This window comes from Topomyia yanbarensis, chromosome 1 (genome assembly GCF_030247195.1).
Source record: "Topomyia yanbarensis strain Yona2022 chromosome 1, ASM3024719v1, whole genome shotgun sequence".
NCBI lineage: Eukaryota > Metazoa > Arthropoda > Insecta > Diptera > Culicidae > Topomyia > Topomyia yanbarensis.
In genome coordinates this window covers 109,719,949-109,738,292 of record NC_080670.1, presented here as the reverse complement: position 1 = coordinate 109,738,292, position 18,344 = coordinate 109,719,949, and the positions used below count along the sequence as shown (strand labels likewise).

The 18,344-nt window shown below is 38.0% G+C and overlaps 1 protein-coding gene across 1 annotated transcript in view; it reads right to left on the bottom strand.

The window, feature by feature from the left end:
* The window catches only part of LOC131694260 (syntaxin-binding protein 5), a 2,823,745-nt gene that overhangs the window by 1,993,429 nt on the left and 811,972 nt on the right, over positions 1–18,344 (bottom strand). Inside the window, exon 6 of the mRNA XM_058982823.1 lies at positions 5,527–5,734. Coding sequence (XP_058838806.1) covers positions 5,527–5,734 — 208 coding nt within the window. The remainder of the gene's footprint in view (positions 1–5,526; positions 5,735–18,344) is intronic.

The following is an 18,344-nucleotide window of genomic DNA, read 5'->3' as shown; positions in this document are numbered from 1 at the left end:
TATTCTGAATTTGGATGCTTCCGGATCTGTCGATAGTGGCCAGTGCGGCCAAAGAGACTTTGAATGATTGTTGGTGACCTAGATTTACAAATTCAACAGTAGTGTTTACATTTTGGAAAAAATTTCACCTTTTTACATTCATCACAGAATTCGTTAGAATCGGGATTTGCTACGTGATCGTACGTATCACCCTGTAATTCAGGAACCAGAACTCGGATCTACACAAAATTCAACAGCAGCTGATGGACTTTTCATTCAAAATCAAGTTTGTCAAAATCGGTTCAGAAAATTCCGAGAAACCGATGTGGACAAATCAACAAATTTTGTTTTGTAACCATACTCTTCAACTCGTATTCCGGAACAAGATGTCGGTTGAAAATGAAATTCAATAGCAACCTATGGGTATATTATACCTTTCATTTGAATCTTAGTTTGTAAAAATCGGTTTAGCCATCTCCGAGAAACCGATGTGGACATTTTGTTAACAAATCCGCACATACACACACATACATACATACACCCATACATACATTTATACAAGGGGGCAGCAGGGACTGGAAGGACAGGAGTCTAGGGGCCTAACGAACCCCCCCCCCCCACGGGCCTACTGCGAGTTGGGGAGTTTTGCTAGGATATGGTGGAGCTAAGATTGGGCTCTTCTAAACCTCTAAAAAAGCCATAACTCCGAAAGCCGCTCCGACGAAGCGAATCTGTGCCGCTTCTGCTAAGATCCTAAGATTCCAATAATCTAAGATCTAGGCAATAAAAGCACTCTAGCCCAACCGGAGTGCCAACCAGGCACAAATCCTTATTTCATACTATGTTGCGTTTCGGCTTCGCCTGTGCCCTCCTGTACAAAGACTGGTTTTTACCAACAAATTTTCACCCTAGTGAGAAATTTTGGTTTTTACCAAATTTTCCTCCTTAGGGTGAAATATAGCATAGTGCTTTCGCATAGGCCTGCTAAGCCAAGACAAGTTTCGGCTTCACTTGTGTCTCATCGGCATAAACAGAACTTCTGCTCGAACGGGACATCACGTTTGATCAGTCGTTTGATTGAAACACATAGTGTGTTTTAGTTTTAAGGGATTTGCGTCAAGCCGGCGCTAATCTATTCCGACAATGTGTTAGTGTCGGTTTCTGATGAGGCGAAGCCGAAACGCAACATAGTATGAAATAAGGATTTGTGCCCTCCTGTACAAAGACTGGTTTTTACCAACAAATTTTCACCCTAGTGAGAAATTTTGGTTTTTACCAAATTTTCCTCCTTAGGGTGAAATATAGCATAGTACTTTCGCATAGGCCTGCTAAGCCAAGACAAGTTTCGGCTTCACTTGTGTCTCATCGGCATAAACAGAACTTCTGCTCGAACGGGACGTCACGTTTGATCAGTCGTTTGATTGAAACACATAGTGTGTTTTAGTTTTAAGGGATTTGCGTCAAGCCGGCGCTAATCTATTCCGACAATGTGTTAGTGTCGGTTTCTGATGAGGCGAAGCCGAAACGCGACATAGTATGAAGCAACCGATGTAAATGGAGCATGCACGATGAATCCGTTTGCCAGAGGTGGGTTGGTGAGGTCACCACCACCAATAGTAGCTGAAGTCATCCAGCAAGAGCAGGAGGAGGGAAAGCCGAAGCAACAGCAGCAACAAAAACAGCCGGAGCAGAGCGGAATGAGCTACACCCCACAAACGCCAACGCGGTAGCGAGGCACTTGGTGGAGGAGCTCCACAAGTTCGTGGACACGAGAAACAATGTCCACAAAGACATTAAGGAGATGGTCATCAAAATCCGGAAGGCGCTACTGTCCGCCGTGAAAGAGTACGATACGGCAACGCAGAGGGCAGATTCAGCTGAGCGAGCATCGGCGTCGGCTAAGGCCACTATCCTCCTAGCCCCTCCGAAACAGGGTAAGGAGAGGTAGATTGGAGTGAAGAACACGCCAGTTCCCATAACTCCAAAGAGGACAAGATCCTCGCCAGGAGACGAAAGACCAGGTGGGTCAAAGAGGCAGGAGCGAAAAGGGGAGCAGAAGAGGAAATCAGAACCCTCGGCTCGTCAGAAGGCGCCTAAGGGAGAAGCCGTGCTCGTCAAAGCAAATGACGAGACTACGTACGCAGCACTGTTCAAAAAGGTCAGAGAGGACCCGGAGCTGAAAGATTTGGGGGAAAACGTGTTAAGAGTCAGGCGCACCCTAAAAAATGAGATGCTCCTCGAGCTTAAGAAGAATACTACGACTAGTAGCTCTATCTTGCAAGAGACTATACCTAAATCAATGAGTGGAAAGGCAGAAGTTAAAGCCTTAAGCCCGGAGATGGTAATTGTGTGCAAAGACCTCGACGAAATAACGACGGAAGACGAGCTGAGAGGTGCTATGAAGCAGCAGTGCAAACTGGGCGAGGTGCACATGACGATCCGGTTAAGAAAGGGATACGGAGGAACGCAGACAGCGATGATTCGTTTACCGGTAACCGCTGCAGACAATGCGCTGGAGGTAGGTAAAGATACAGTTGGATGGTCGAGATGCCTACTGAGAGCCGCCCCACGAGTAAATAAACAAGCGGAGAAATGCTTCAAATGTTTAGGCTTTGGACATTTAGCAGGGGCTTGCAAAGGACCGGACAGATCCAGGATGTGCTGGAAATGCGGAGAGACGGGCCATCTTGCGAGAGACTGCACGCAGAGGCCGAAGTGCTTGCTTTGCACCCCAGCGGAAGGAAACGACCATCAGACGGGTGGCTTTAAATGCCCAGCCTACAAGAAGGCGACTGATCGCAGAGCCTTATCAAGTCCCCCCTAATAACGGTAACTGGGTGGCGGATAGATCAGGAACCGCTGTGATACAAGTAATGGGAAGATTATCCATCCAAGAAGTGGTAGAATGTCCATACGAGGGTTTCGCGATAGCCAAAATCAACATCATCTTCGTATGTAGCTGCTACGCTCCCCCAAGGTGGACAGTAGAGCAGTTCAGCCTAATGCTGGAGCAGTTAACCGAGCAATTGATCGATCGGAGGCCGGTAGTCATTGGTGGTGACTTCAACGCCTGGGCTGTGGAATGGGGCAGTAGAGTAACCGCAACAAGAGGGTATCTTGCAGGAAGCTCTAGCGAAGTTTGACGTACGATTGTGGAATGAAGGCTCTGTTAGCACATTTCGGAGAGACGGTAGGGAGTCTGTCATCGACGTCACATTCTGTAGTCCCTCATTGACGGCGAACATGGATTGGAGAGTATGCGAAACGTATACGCATAGTGACCACCAGGAGATTCGCTACCGTATTGGTCAACGGAATCCCGCGTTAGTACAGAGAAGGGTGACCGGCGAACGAAAGTGGAAGACGAAAGCCTTCAACAAAGACCTCTTTGTTGACATGTTCAGGATAGTGATGCAGAAGTGCCTAAATGAAGGCAACTTCCCCGGAATGTGGAAGGTCCAGAAGCTGGTTTTGCTGCCGAAGCCAGGGAAGCCACCTGGCGACCCGACCTCGTACAGGCCCATATGCCTGCTGGATACACTCGGAAAACTCCTGGAAAGGATCATTCTTAACAGGTTGACGAAATTCACGGAAGGTGAGCGCAGACTGTCCAAGATGCAGTTCGGTTTCCGCAAAGGAGCATCGACAGTGGATGCAATCCGGATAGTGCTCGAGAGTGCTGAGAAGTCATCTTTACAGAAGCGAAGAGGAGATCGATACTGCGTTGTGGTCACGATAGATGTGAAAACGCGTTCAACAGTGCCAGCTGGGAAGCCATCGCTGCAGCGCTGCATAGAATGAGGGTTCCTGACTATCTATGCCAGATCCTGAAGAACTACTTTCAGAGCAGAGTGCTGCTGTATGAGACGAACGAAGGGCAGAAGTCATTGCGTGTCACAGCGGGTGTTCCTCAAAGCTCCATTCTCGGTCCAACCCTTTGGAACGGGATGTACGATGGGGTCTTAACGCTGCAGCTGCCTAGGAAAGTGAAAATCGTAGGTTTCGCGAACGACGTGTCACTAACGGTGATGGGTGAGACACTTGATGAAGTGGAAGTGTCGGTGTTGGAGACAACAGACGCGATCGAGAGCTGGATGAACGGGGTCAAGCTGCAAATAGCTCACCACAAGACGCAGGTGTTGTTGGTCAGTAACTGCAGATCGGTTCAACGGATGCAGATCGACGTCGGAGGGCACGTCATTGCATCGAAGCGTGCATTGAAGCAATTGGGAGTTATAATCGACGACCGGTTGAGCTTCAACAACCACGTTGATTACGCCTGTGAAAAGTCGGCGAAGGCAACGAACGCAATAGCGAGAATTATGCCAAACGTCGGCGGCCCGAGAAGCAGCACGAGACGTCTGCTATCTACTGTTTCGTCATCGATACTCTGATATGGGGTTCCTGCCTATAGTGCTGCGTTGAAAACCAAGCGGAACCGTGAAAAGCTAAACAGGACATTCTGACTGATGGCCGTACGAGTCGCGATTGCCTACAGAACAATATCGTCGGAGGCAGTATGCGTTATCGCCGGGATGATTCCCATCTGCATTACCCTGGCAGAGGACGTGGAATGCTATCAGCGGAGAAATGCACGTAACGCTAGGAGACTGGTTCGAGCGAACTCGTTGGCTTAAAGGTAACAGGAGTGGGACAACGCGGAGAATCATCGAACCGGACGCCCTGCTCCACCGGAATCGCCGAACTGATCTCGACATCTGGTTGGTTGGCTCGGTTTCGGGAGAACTTCTCTCGCCGGGGAATTCTCCGTCGGAGTAGGCTAGGTCCTTCGTCGGGGACTAGACCGAGTAGTTCGCGAACAAGTCTGGTGCTCAACGAGTAAACGGCGCTGAATGGTGCGAGAAGGGAGTTGCGGTGCTAACTGGCACAAGGGAGCCGAAGGGCTCGGTGAATTAGACAGTCTGAAGTTTGCCGCCCAGACTGTATTCGTAGGGGAGGAGTATTAAGCCTCGCCTCACAGCCAGCTTTCCAACTGCCATGCAGAACTTGCCAGTCTGTGTGGATGGTAGAGAATTGGTGGTGTGTAGATGAGTGGGGCTGTAACCCTGCGGAAGAAACGAACTAGTAAGTAGTTGAATTAGAGTGTGTGCTATGCACATAAAAACCCCTCCCCGAAGTAATGCCGTATGGTAGTGCCGGGGAGGAATCAGGTTCTGGGCAAGAGCAGTGGTTTTTTAGCGGGTCGGGTGATGGCAGCCCAAACCCGTTCCCTGAGACATTGGGGTTTTGTACATTTTCCCTCAGGTCTAGGGTTTTCCTGAAAAGTTTTTTACTGCTCTCAAAAAAAATATACATACGTACATACACACATATACAGAATTTTTCCGATCTCGACGAACTGAGTCGAATGGTATAAGAGATTCGGCCCTGCTAGCCTTGTTTAAAAAGTCTAAATTCCGACCGATTGCATAACCTTTCTATATGTAAACATACCTTTGCACGATTTTGTTGAAAATATTGGAAAAATGCTGATTTTAAGATGGAGGTGGATATTCTTTTTTTACTATAAACATGAATAATACATACCATGGGGAAAGCCTTGAACTAGAGGTTTAGTTGAAAGTTTCAAAGGCCACGTACACAATGATCCATCGTTGTGTGATGATATAAAGTGTTTCCCTTCGTGATGCCATGAACAAGATAATAGAGGCTCTTGAGAAATCCATCGCAGCTCTGCTGCTTTTCCTCTCATATCCCACAGAACTAATTGACCAGTTTCGAATCCTATAAGTAACTATAAAAAAAGGTCAATTTACGTTTGTCGTGTTGCTATCATTATCATAAAGTACCCATAAGAGACATTTTTACAGGGATCGTGATTACACTTTTGTGTCAAAGATATTAAAGAAGTCATTCCAATACCTCCAGAACAAGAATTTTAACCGAATACCACAAAATGATGTTTCCGGATGTACAGTCACCAGTACACACGAATCTGTTAGACAATTGAAAAGTTAAAATCGTAACTTTTGGTATAAAATGTAGAGTGTACACGGACAAAAAGAAAAACACTAAAAAGCTGCTATTGTATGCGCTTTTAGTATTCTTCGTTTTTAATCTTTGAAATGCATAAATATTTGTGCATTTTCACGCATTCTAAAAATTTATTATTTCCGATGCATTGCTAGTTATTCGGTGTTACTTCTGGGACTTTCGTGTTTAGTTCGAAGTTCTACCAATTTCATTCAGATAGTTGATTCTGTATGCAGTAATATGACAAAAGTAAATTGTAAGTCACCCTAGAAATTATTGCTTACATTTAGAATGAAATTAGTAGAATTTTCCACAAACGAAAAAAATACATTTAAATCAGTAACTTTGAAACACCTCATCGGAACATCATCACTTGTACCATTTTTCGAAGAACAAAATCTGAGCATTCAAATGGCTTTATTCTTAAATTGGGCAAAATACGGGAAGCTTAGGTTTTGGGGTATTTAAACCCCAAAATCACCTATTTTTTAATAAAAAATACTTATATCTCTGATCCACGCTGGAAATCATACATGTCTTGTACTGATTATTACGTAAAAAAATCTCAGAAAGCTAATGAAAGTATTTCCATCTTGGGCAAAATACGGAAAGTTGGGGAATGTAAATCAGAAATCTGATTGTATTAATCATTTCCTAAATAACTTTAATTAACTAATGAAGTCGCATGTAAAATATCATCTTAACTGAAAAAAATCTCAGACATTAACTGAGGTGGTTTGATATTGAATATAAAACAAGAAATTAGAGTTTTGTGACACTTGAACCCCAAAATCACCTATTTTTTATAAAACAGTTTACATCTCTGATTCACGCTGGAAATCATACATGAATTGCACCGATTATTACGTAAAAACCGATTTAATCCACCTAGCAGTGAGATGAGACATTTCTTACAAATTTCACTATTGGATTAATTTGCAGAACTCACGAGAAGTAGGCACCCAACTAGAGATGGGATGAAAACAGTTTCTAGTCTTGCACGAATAAAATCTCGAATAAACTGAATAAATTATAGAAATCAACAAAACGACAGAAATAAAAAAGTAAAGCAAAAAATGAAATAATAGTAGAAAAATTAATGTAAATCAAAATTATAATATACGCGAATCAAATTAGATTAGGTTATTAAATAAAAATTAAGAATATAATAGTTATAAGATTAATAGAATAAATTGACTCATACTCACAAATTGAATGAAATAAAACGAATGAATGAACATGAAATGCATAAAATTAAAGATATGAATAAAATGAATCAAATGAATCACACGAATCAAATGAATCAAATGAATCATATGAATCAAATGAATCAAATGAATCAAATGAATCAAATGAATCAAATGAATCAAATGAATCAAATGAATCAAATGAATCAAATGAATCAAATGAATCAAATGAATCAAATGAATCAAATGACTCAAATGATTCAAATGATTCAAACGATTCAAATGATTCAAATGATTCAAATGATTCAAATGATTCAAATGAATCAAATGAATCAAATGAATCAAATGAATCAAATTAATCAAATGAATCAAATGAATCAAATGAATCAAATGAATCAAATGAATCAAATGAATCAAATGAATCAAATGAATCAAATGAATCAAATGAATCAAATGAATCAAATGAATCAAATGAATCAAATGAATCAAATGAATCAAATGAATCAAATGAATCAAATGAATCAAATGAATCAAATTAATTAAATGAATCAAATGAATCAAATGAATCAAATGAATCAAATGAATCAAATGAATCAAATGAATCAAATGAATCAAATGAACCAAATGAATCAAATGAATCAAATGAATCAAATGAATCAAATGAATCAAATGAATCAAATGAATCAAATGAATCAAATGAATCAAATGAATCAAATGAATCAAATGAATCAAATAAATCAAATGAATCAAATGAATCAAATGAATCAAATGAATTAAATGAATCAAATGAATCAAATGAATCAAATGAATCAAATGAATCAAATGAATCAAATGAATCAAATGAATCAAATGAATCAAATGAATCAAATGAATCAAATAAATCAAATAAATCAAATGAATCAAATAAATCAAATGAATCAAATTAATCAAATGAATCAAATGAATCAAATGAATCAAATGAATCAAATGAATCAAATGAATCAAATGAATCAAATGAATCAAATGAATCAAATGAATCAAATGAATCAAATGAATCAAATGAATCAAATGAATCAAATAAATCAAATGAATCAAATGAATCAAATGAATCAAATGAATCAAATGAATCAAATGAATCAAATGATTCAAATGAATCAAATGAATCAAATGAATCAAATGAATCAAATGAATCAAATGAATCAAATGAATCAAATGAATCAATTGAATCAAATGAATCAAATGAATCAAATGAATCAAATGAATCAAATGAATCAAATGAATCAAATGAATCAAATGAATCAAATGAATCAAATGAATTAATTGAATCAAATGAATCAAATGAATCAAATGAATCAAATGAATCAAATGAATCAAATGAATCAAATGAATCAAATGAATCAAATGAATCAAATGAATCAAATGAATCAAATGAATCATATGAATCAAATGAATCAAATGAATCAAATGAATCAAATGAATCAAATGAATCAAATGAATCAAATGAATCAAATGAATCAAATGAATCATATAAATGCATAAATAAAACAAACGAATCAAATAAACAAAATAAGCTGAAGTGATAAAATGAATAAAAAGAAGAAAATGAGCAGAATTAAATGCATTGATTAAAATAAAAAATTGAACAATGGTAAAAGGTTATAAATTTATATAAAGAAATAAATTGAATCAAATAAATTACTGGAACTGGAAAAAATGAATAAAATGCATACAATGAAAACAATGAATAAAATAAGTTAAATGCACAAAAAGATTAAACTAATCAGAGTGAATCCAAAGAATGAAACAAATAAAATAAGTTAAATGAACGCAGATGAACAAAACGAATAAAAAGATGCGGAATGAAATAATTAATTAAAATGAAATGGTCATATATTTGAAACTAAAAACATTTTTGAATAAAGAAAATGAATAAACCGGATTGTACAAATTTGAGAACCATTGCATAAGAAAGTTTTGAAATGTTTTTGAAAATCCCATCTTCTGAGAAAAGGCTAATAAATATGCAATGGCCTTTCTAGGGCTTCCATCTTTTTTGGTTTTATTCTTTTTGTTTTCATGCTTCTTTACTTGACGGCGTCGTTTTAAGATTATCTGGTGTTTCTACTTTATTGTTGGACCTTAATTAGTTAAGAGGAACCTGGAACGTTCAATTTGCTTTGGAATTCGAAGTTTACGTTTTGGCCACATATTCCTGAAAAAAGATTTTTGTACAGAATAGAATTTACTGGTCCAGTATTTTAACGCGCAATTGAATATAGTAAAGTGAGACAAGGTCACATGTGCTTTCAAGTCCCTTGAACAGAGAACGACAGGGAGAATGCGATTCGTGAATGAGACAGGTAGATATTTCAAAGTTTTTATTTGCATTGAAGTAAATAGTGTGAAATGTCTACACACCTAGAAAAAATCTTGTAAATTTACGTCTCCTGACCCTGACATATACGAGCATCAAAAATGACTTAATTTTACGTTTGGTTTTAATTTTACATGACGTTGATTTTTGTAAATCGTGTAATTTTACTCAACATATGGCGTTTGTTTTCAATTGCAGTAAGTGTAATTTTATGTCATTGCGCATGTAAAGTATATGTTTCATGTATAATTAAATGGAACACGGTAATGTTTCGTCATTTCGAGAATTACGGGTTGTTAAATTGTGTCATGTTTGCAATTACGTCAATGATAAAATTCATAATTTTTTGGTGTGTAGGCTATGTTGATAGCATAAAAGCCGTGCATTCAGTTGATTGCAATGCGGTCTATTTCCATTCATCCTTCATCCATATTCATATTGTTTCGTTCGGAATTCTCGTGCACGAAATATGGATAATTAAGTCCTATACAGACCAATACTGTGAAAAAGAAATGGTTCAAACTACTCAGTATATCCAGATATGGACGACGATAAGTTAGAAGACACATTGTAGTTGCATCCCCCATCGAGAGTGAGTACTTTGGGAGACTTCTTTTCCTGGATCTAGTTTGTGGATATTTTTGGTCTTTGATCCGTTATTTTTCATGAAAGTTCGTACCAATACAACGAATGTGCAGCTGATACAACTCATGGTTCATTCGCCTGGGCTACGTTCCGTCTTCCATCTGCACACCACCATGGATGGTACGCAACAGCTTTCGTTCGAAAACTCCAAGGGCGCGTTGGTCCTACACGAGCATAGTCCAGGTCCCGTGGCCGTAGATAATCAACTTTTTTGTTCGACCGGAGCGTCCTCCGAAGTCCAAAGTAGGCACGATTTCCCGCCAAGATCCGTCTCTGAATTTCTCTGCTGTTATCATTGTCGTCGGTTACCAGTGAGCCCAAATACATGAATTCGTCGACCATCTCGATTTCGTCACCGTCAATCCGAACTCGGGTGGGAGGTTCACATTGTTGTCTCTAGAACCTCTTCCTCTCATGTATTTTGTCTTCGAAACGTTGATGGCAAGTCCAATCCTGCTGGCTTCAGCTTTCAACCTTTGAGCATGTATATCATTCAAAATTCAATAGAGATACGAATAGTTTAAATATCGCACGTGGAATGCCTCTTTTGAAAATTTTCATCGTCACACTTTCATATTACCCAGTTAAGCCAAATATTCTTCTGATATAGCCATGAATTTCCTTAATTATAGTGAATATTCAGGCTTTAAATACAATTGAATTAAAATTGAGTTGATGTAGCAGCAGACAAAAATAGTTTTGTTTTCTCAAATCTTCGCGATTACAATTAACAAATATTTCGGATTGACAGAAGATCTTATCACACAACTTAGAAATGGATACAGAAATAGTTAGATAGATGCGATAGAAGAGAGACAGAGAGAGAGAGAGAGAGAGAGAGAGAGAGATGGGGGGGGGGGGGCGTGTGAGGAATGGCAAATGATGGTTAATGCAGTGACCATATGTTTATAGGTATATTATTATGACATATTGATTTCTTACATTCTTATCATAAATAATGTAAGTAGTGATTTTTGCGCCATAACCAGTATAATCTAAATCTTGCAAAAGAGCTAAATTTTCGCTAGATTTTTGGGCTTCAAACATACAGTTGCTTTCGGTGACGAGTATAATTATATGAGAAATCTTTTATCTCACTACTAGGTGAACTACTTGTTGATCTGTGTATTGATATACAATCCAACATTTACCTCATAATTGAACGCAATGCCTAATCCAAGGGATAAATACTAGAACTCACTGTTTCTTTATCAGCACATTATTTTGTCTTTGAAGTGAACTTATATAATGATTTTTGAGAAATAGTTAATTTATTATAAAGGTAATTCACCAAATGTTCTCAACATCGAATTCCTTGAATCACGTAGATGTGTTTTCATACCCCGATATTCAAAATCGGTTTAATTTTGCCCCTAAAACACCAGTAAAGCAATACTCTGTATGAAACAATCTCATTTTTAGTTAGTGGAAATTGGTAAGCGAGGACTAAAAATACAAAATGGTCAATATCTCCGCCGCTCGTGCACGGATTTAGACAATCTATATTTTGTTAGAAAGGTATTTTTTACAAGCTTTCTATTTATGTGCAGTTTGTGGGACAATGCTATATTGTTCGAAAGTTATTTGCAAAAAAACCTGCTGTGTTTTGGCAAAATCGCCCATATCTCAGAAAGTAAACAACATATCGAAAATCGAATATAATAGTGTCGAATGGCAACGTCAGGCCTTTCATTTGAAACTAATTTCATTAATACACACACACACACACACATACAGACATTGTCTCAATTTGTCGAGCTGAGTCGATTGGTATATGAGACTCGGCCCTCCGGGCCTCGGAAAAAGTTTTCAAAGTTTGAGCGAATCCTATACATTTCTTTTGTAAGAAATGTAATAAACCTCAGAAATCTAAGAAAAGTATTTTCACCTTGGGCAGAATATGGGAAGTTGGGGGTTTGGGACATTTTGTCGTTCGTATTACAGTATTTCAACTACTCTTGGAATTATCTCGACTATTCTTCAATAAATGTACATGCAATGCAATATTTTTAATGTTGAAACACTCAGTAACTGATACAAAAGTTGTTTCATTATTTGTGAAATACAGGAAGTTTGGGATTTGGGACCATTTGATTCAAAAATCTTATTGTATTAATAAATACCTGAATTGCTATTATTTACCTATGAAGTAGCATGTAAAATATCATCTATAATGAAAAAATCAGTAAATTAACTGAGGTAGTTTGATTTTGAATATAAAACGGGAAGTTAGGGTTTTGGGACACTTGAACCCCAAATTACCTATTTTTTATAAAACAGCTTACATCTCTGATTCACGCTGGAAATCAAACATGAATTGTATCGATTATTACGTAAACAAATTCCAGCAGGCTAATAAAAGTATTTCCATCTTGGGCAGAATACGGTAAGTTAGGGATTTAGGATCTTTTAAATCAGAAATCTTATTGTATTAATGAATTCCTGAATCGCTAATGTTTACCAACGAAATCGTATGTAAAATATCATCTTAATTGAAAAAAAAAACTATCAGAAATTAACTGAGGTGGTTTAATATTGAATATAAAACTAGAAATTAGGGTTTTGTGACACTTGAACCCCAAAATCACCTATTTATTATAAAACAGTTTACATCTCTGATTCACGCTGGAAATCATACATGAATTGTACCGATTATTACGTAAACAAACTTCAGAAATCTAATAAAAGTATTTTCATCTTGGGCAGATTATGGAAAGTTGGGGTTTTGGGTCATTTTGTCGTTCGTATTACAGTATTTCAACTATTCTTGGTATTATCTCGAATATTCTTCAATAAATGTATATGCAATGCAATATTTTTAATGTCGAAACTGACACAAAAATATTATTTCATTATGGGTGAAATACAGGATGGTTTGGAATTGGGATCTTTTAATTCAGAAATCTTATTGTATTAATCAATTCCTGAATCGCTATTATTTACTAACGAAGTCGTATGTAAAATATCATCTATTACGAAAAAAACTCAGTAAATTAACTGCGGTAGTTTGATTTTGAATATAAAACGGAAAGTTAGGGTTTGTATCACTTGAACCCCAAAATCACCTATTTTGAAAAAAAAAAGTTTACATCTCTTTTTAACGCTGGAAATCATACATGAATTGTAACTATTATTACGTAATAAAAATAGGAAGCGAATGGAAGCATTTTCATCTTGGGCACAATACGTGAAGTGGAGATTTTGGGACAATTTGCTGTTGATAGTACAGTATTCTTACCATCATCTGAACTATTTAATGTGGGAACACCCAAGAATTGAACTAAAAATAGGTTAACAAATTCACAAATCTCATTGGTTTGCGCAATACTTCTATCTCTACCATCTATCAACAAAATTGTATGTAAAATATTGTCCACAATGGAAAGAAATCTCACTTGGACCAGACGGGAGAATCGGTCGGTCGGTTTCTTCTACTCACAATTGAATTATGTAAAACTATTTAATGGGAAAATAGTACATGTTATGGGATAGTTTAATTTAAAAAACAATATGCGAAGACATTTTGCCTCAACAGTCACTTAATTTTTAAAACATAAATAACACTTATTCACGCTCTTTATCTTACATATGTTGTTTTATTTCTTACTTTGAAAATCTCATGAATTTAATGAATTTATTTTTTCTAGGAAAAATACGGGATGTCGGGGTTTAGAAAGATTTTGTCATCGATATCACAGTAATTTGTTTATTAATTTGTTCGTGTAAATATCTCTGCTATTTGTCAAAGAATATACATACAATGTAATATACTTACCATGGCTGATATAGGGGGGATATGTTGTGTTGTATTGTATAATGTGTGAAGTGGACATTTTCGGACATTTTCTGCGAGTATTCACATTTTTTACAATATACAGTTAATCTTTTTTCTATTTGTTGTAATTATATAGCTTACGAATCATAGTAATAGTCGGTATCGTCCTTAGTTTCACTCTCATGATCAGTATCGCACAGAATTTTCTTATACTGATCAAGGAAGTATTCCTGCATCTGCTTTTCAAACATGTCATCCCTGGTTCTTTGTTTTTTTCTTATATTCTCTTACTAAATTAGGTACGCCTGAGCACATCTCATCATGTCTGTTAAATTGGCTTCAGCAGACGTTTTCCTACTTAAATGAGGCCGAGAATATTTATACCGCTTGCGGTATTTTTCTCCAGACTGCTCATCAATGTAGTTCATTGTAAAGGGCTGCCAAATAATAAATAGTTAAAATTTAATTTAATATTATGTCAATTTTTACCTACAAGTTTTTCCGCGAACTCTGCAAGGTGTTTGTATTTATGGAGACAAGGTGGCAGACGCTTTATGAAAAGGTTGTGACCTGTGATTTCTTAGGTCACAATATCGTCGCTTTGGTCACTGAGCCCAGCTTGTATATATTTGTAAATATTGTTATTTTTTGTCGTATAAATAAATAACAGTACACGGTCTATCTCGTGTATTTGACGACGTCTGTTCTTTGTTTATACTTTAAAATTATTGTTCGTAAATGTCTAAGTAGAATTTAAACGTCAAACCATTACTACTCCGTACTTGCATGTTTGAGTCGCGTTTAAGTTCTGCTTAATAGCCCAGGTTGGTGTCAAACGTAGGTTTTGTTATTTATTTGTTCAGAGATTTATTTTTTTTGTCTATTTATTTATTTTTATATCTATTTATTTATATACTTATTTATTCATATATTTATTTATTTGGTTATTTATTTATTTATACTTGTTATTTATTTTGCTTGTTTATTTATTATTCATTTTGTTATTATAGTTTTTTGGTATTATTCTTCAATATTTTTAAAAAATCAAGGAAACAAGTACCGCACATTAAATATTCTTGATAGCTTTTGTACTAAAAATATTTCGTGACACCAACCAAAACGATAAAATGTTTGTAAATGTCAACCGTCATCGTTCTGTCATCTCATCATCACCGTCATCAAATGCGGGGTGGGATGCGAGGAGGCGCGGTGGGTATATTTTGGAAAATGGACAGGGCAAGTATAAAATCTACCGCGAAAAAGGAATGCGGTCTCTAATAGTTCATCGGCCCGGAGGAGTGAAGACCAGCAGCAGCGATTGTCACCGACATTAAGTGACCGCGCGTTTTCAACGTAAAAAAAGTGTAGTGTTATAAGCTGATCCGTGGGATCTTGTTTTCGCCGTTCAAAACCACCACACGAACGTTAAGGTTCTGTCCTGTCAGTCGTGTGGGATCAGTGTGGTTACTGGTTTCCGTGTAGTGAACGTGCTAGTACGACGCGAGTGCAAGAACGGTCTGTGATTGACAAGTCATTTACGCCATTGTAGATGCCAGTACCCAAGTTACCGGAGGATAGGCTCTACTAGACCGAAAACGTTGTAAATCCCACTCGACTTAGTGTTAGGCACTCGTGTTGAAGATAAAGTGCGCATTGTACCACTCTCCAGGCCCAAAAGTGAAACGCAGGCCTCCGATACAAATAGACCGAGTTGCTGCTTCGTCTGGAGTCCCCCATCGCCATCGTCCGTCTGTTCCTGCACCACCATCGAAGCCCATCCCACATCCAGCCAGCAGAAAGTCGACCAACGTCATCACGGCCGCAACGATGTTACCAGAAGAAGATTTCATCAAATAAAAGCGCAAGTAAAACTAATTTGACTGTTTTCAATAGCCCTTCTGGCTCCGATATAAAAAAAAACAGTATTATTAAATAAAAAGTGTATGGTCTGAATATTCAAGCTGTGTCGTCCATTTTATTTATAGTGTAGTCCTTTTTGGTACTTGATATTACGATTCGCTCAGTGACCATAGTTTGGGAAGAAAAGTCCGCCCAGTGTGAATTTCTCCAGGAGACAACCGTGAAACGACCCTAATAGCTGGTGAGTACAGTGTGGCCCCACCACCACAAGTAAACGTTACGAAACCGATACGTAACATTTGGCGCCCAACGCAAAATAAAAGAAAAAGTGATTTGTTTCCAAGACCAGAAGCAAATCCCTTTTTCGTTGTGTCTCCCGGAGAAATTCAATTCACATTGTTCACTTCATTAATCGCGAAATCATTAGGTCGATATCCAAACTTGAAGTTGATCCTGAAACTTAATTATGATTAGTGGAATTGCGAATTGTTGCGAGTGATGAAAAATTGTTTATCTGGCACGCCGTCGTTTGCTAGTGCCTGAGTAGAAAAATTGATCGTTTGTATTGTAGATAGATCATATATGTGTAGCATTAATCAGACTGAATTTGACAATTACTAATACCATTACATTTGTTTCTTATCGGGTTTTTGTTTACTTTTCTAGCGGGTGTTAAAACTATTTGTGGTTTGTGAAAAATTTGTTAATTTTTGCCTTTTTATACAATGGCAATAGCACAGCTCACATTCGATCAAGCTAGTGAGCTGATCCAAGGTTAGTATGTCGGGAAAATGCCCACGAAGAGTAGTGGGTACTGTGGAAATCGAGGTTTGTACGCATAAGTTTACCGAATTGAAATCGTGTTTGGAACAGAAGGATGATGAGGAAAAGAAGGTTTGTTCCACTAGAATGGTACACGTCGGTATGCGTTTAGTGACTGTGTTGAGGGATTCGCGGGGGTCGCCTAACCTGCACAGTCAGTTGCAAAATACGGTAGTTGAGTTAGCGGAGATTTTTGATAATTTCTTTCGGGGTACTGCTTCGTCTTCACAGGGGGATCAGCAAGATGGAAATGATCTTTTAGCTCTGTTGGATGCAGACAAAGCAGATGAAAATCCTAGACCGAGAGTTTCCATTCTCAGTCAGGATGATCTTGAGTGGATCCATTCGTTGCAAGCGAGAATTGCGGATCTAGAAGCCGATTTAGCTCGACAGAGAGAAGTAAAAGATGCTGTAACTCAAACTCTTCCCGATCATGCTCAATTTATTTCATATACACAATACCCATGTCGTTGGGATTTAGAACCGACTTGGTTCTAGCTTAGCAACGACGTGTTACCGAGCTTCGCACTTGCTTCCTTAAATTGTTAAAAAAAAGAATTATTTGTTTTTAGAGTTTCTTTTACCCGGAGAGTAAACGAGTAGATTCATAAGCCGGAAGTACGACTTATGATAGCTACGGTTCTCTAGCGGGTTGTACCTGGATAGGGAAAGAGAAAGAAAATATTTTTTTTTTTAATTTAATGAGGATACTTCTCTACTCCGGTGTGACGTCTTGGTACTGGTTCAGCCCTATGGAATCACTACACCACTTACGCAAAGAAAGAAAAATCAACACAACGGTTTGTGTTCATAAACAAGACTGACTTTATTTTAGAATCCTAAAACTATATATACAAATTCTTAACATAAAATTTCATCTATGGTTTGGTCCTAGCTATCCGCCCTTCTCGCTCACTCCTATAGTGTGTTTAATTCTCTTTCGCCGTTCATTCGGTACGGCAGATAATTAGGACCCCTACGCTAGATCGTTTGATGGCGGATAACAATTCAAGTTTCTAATTCTTCTAGCTCGGGTAAACCATAATTTATTCAGCCGCCGTTGTTTCCGGCGCATGCAATTAAAACTTGACTCATCAACAAACTGAATACATTACATTGTTTAGACCGACTTTATTTTATGACCGCCGCTAGATCATCTTTGTTTTCTTTGGTCACCCTTCGCATGCACAGCTGTAGGTATGTACAATTGTCTTATTGTCGCACCCTTTGTTGCGGTCGTCCTTTTTTTGACGATTATTTATGATTATTGCTGTCGTCACTTTCGACGGTTATCTATTGTCGTACCTTCGCCTTTTTCATGACCAAGCTAATCACTTATTGTAATCTTCACCAGTTTACCCGATGCCTCGGCCCTTTGGTGTTTAGACCATCATTAACATAAGTGCATTATTATGCATCTTGGGACGCGAGGAACGATGCGTGATTACGGCTATCATGATGCGTTTCTTGGTAGAAATTCGACTCAACATAATGCTCCCTTGAGCACTTTATGGGTTGGTGGACTAAGACGTTCAGTACCAACTTGATTGGTGCAATTAACATACCGCGAGGCTAGCGCTGCGCTCGATATTCCCGGCCCCGTAAACCTTCCTGAAGGTTTACTACTGTTGATGATCGAGCGACTGTCCTAAAGTAGTAATACTTGAAGCGTTCGTCCTCTCTGTTTAATTTTTTTTTGTAGTTATATTTGTTATCATTATTTAGAATG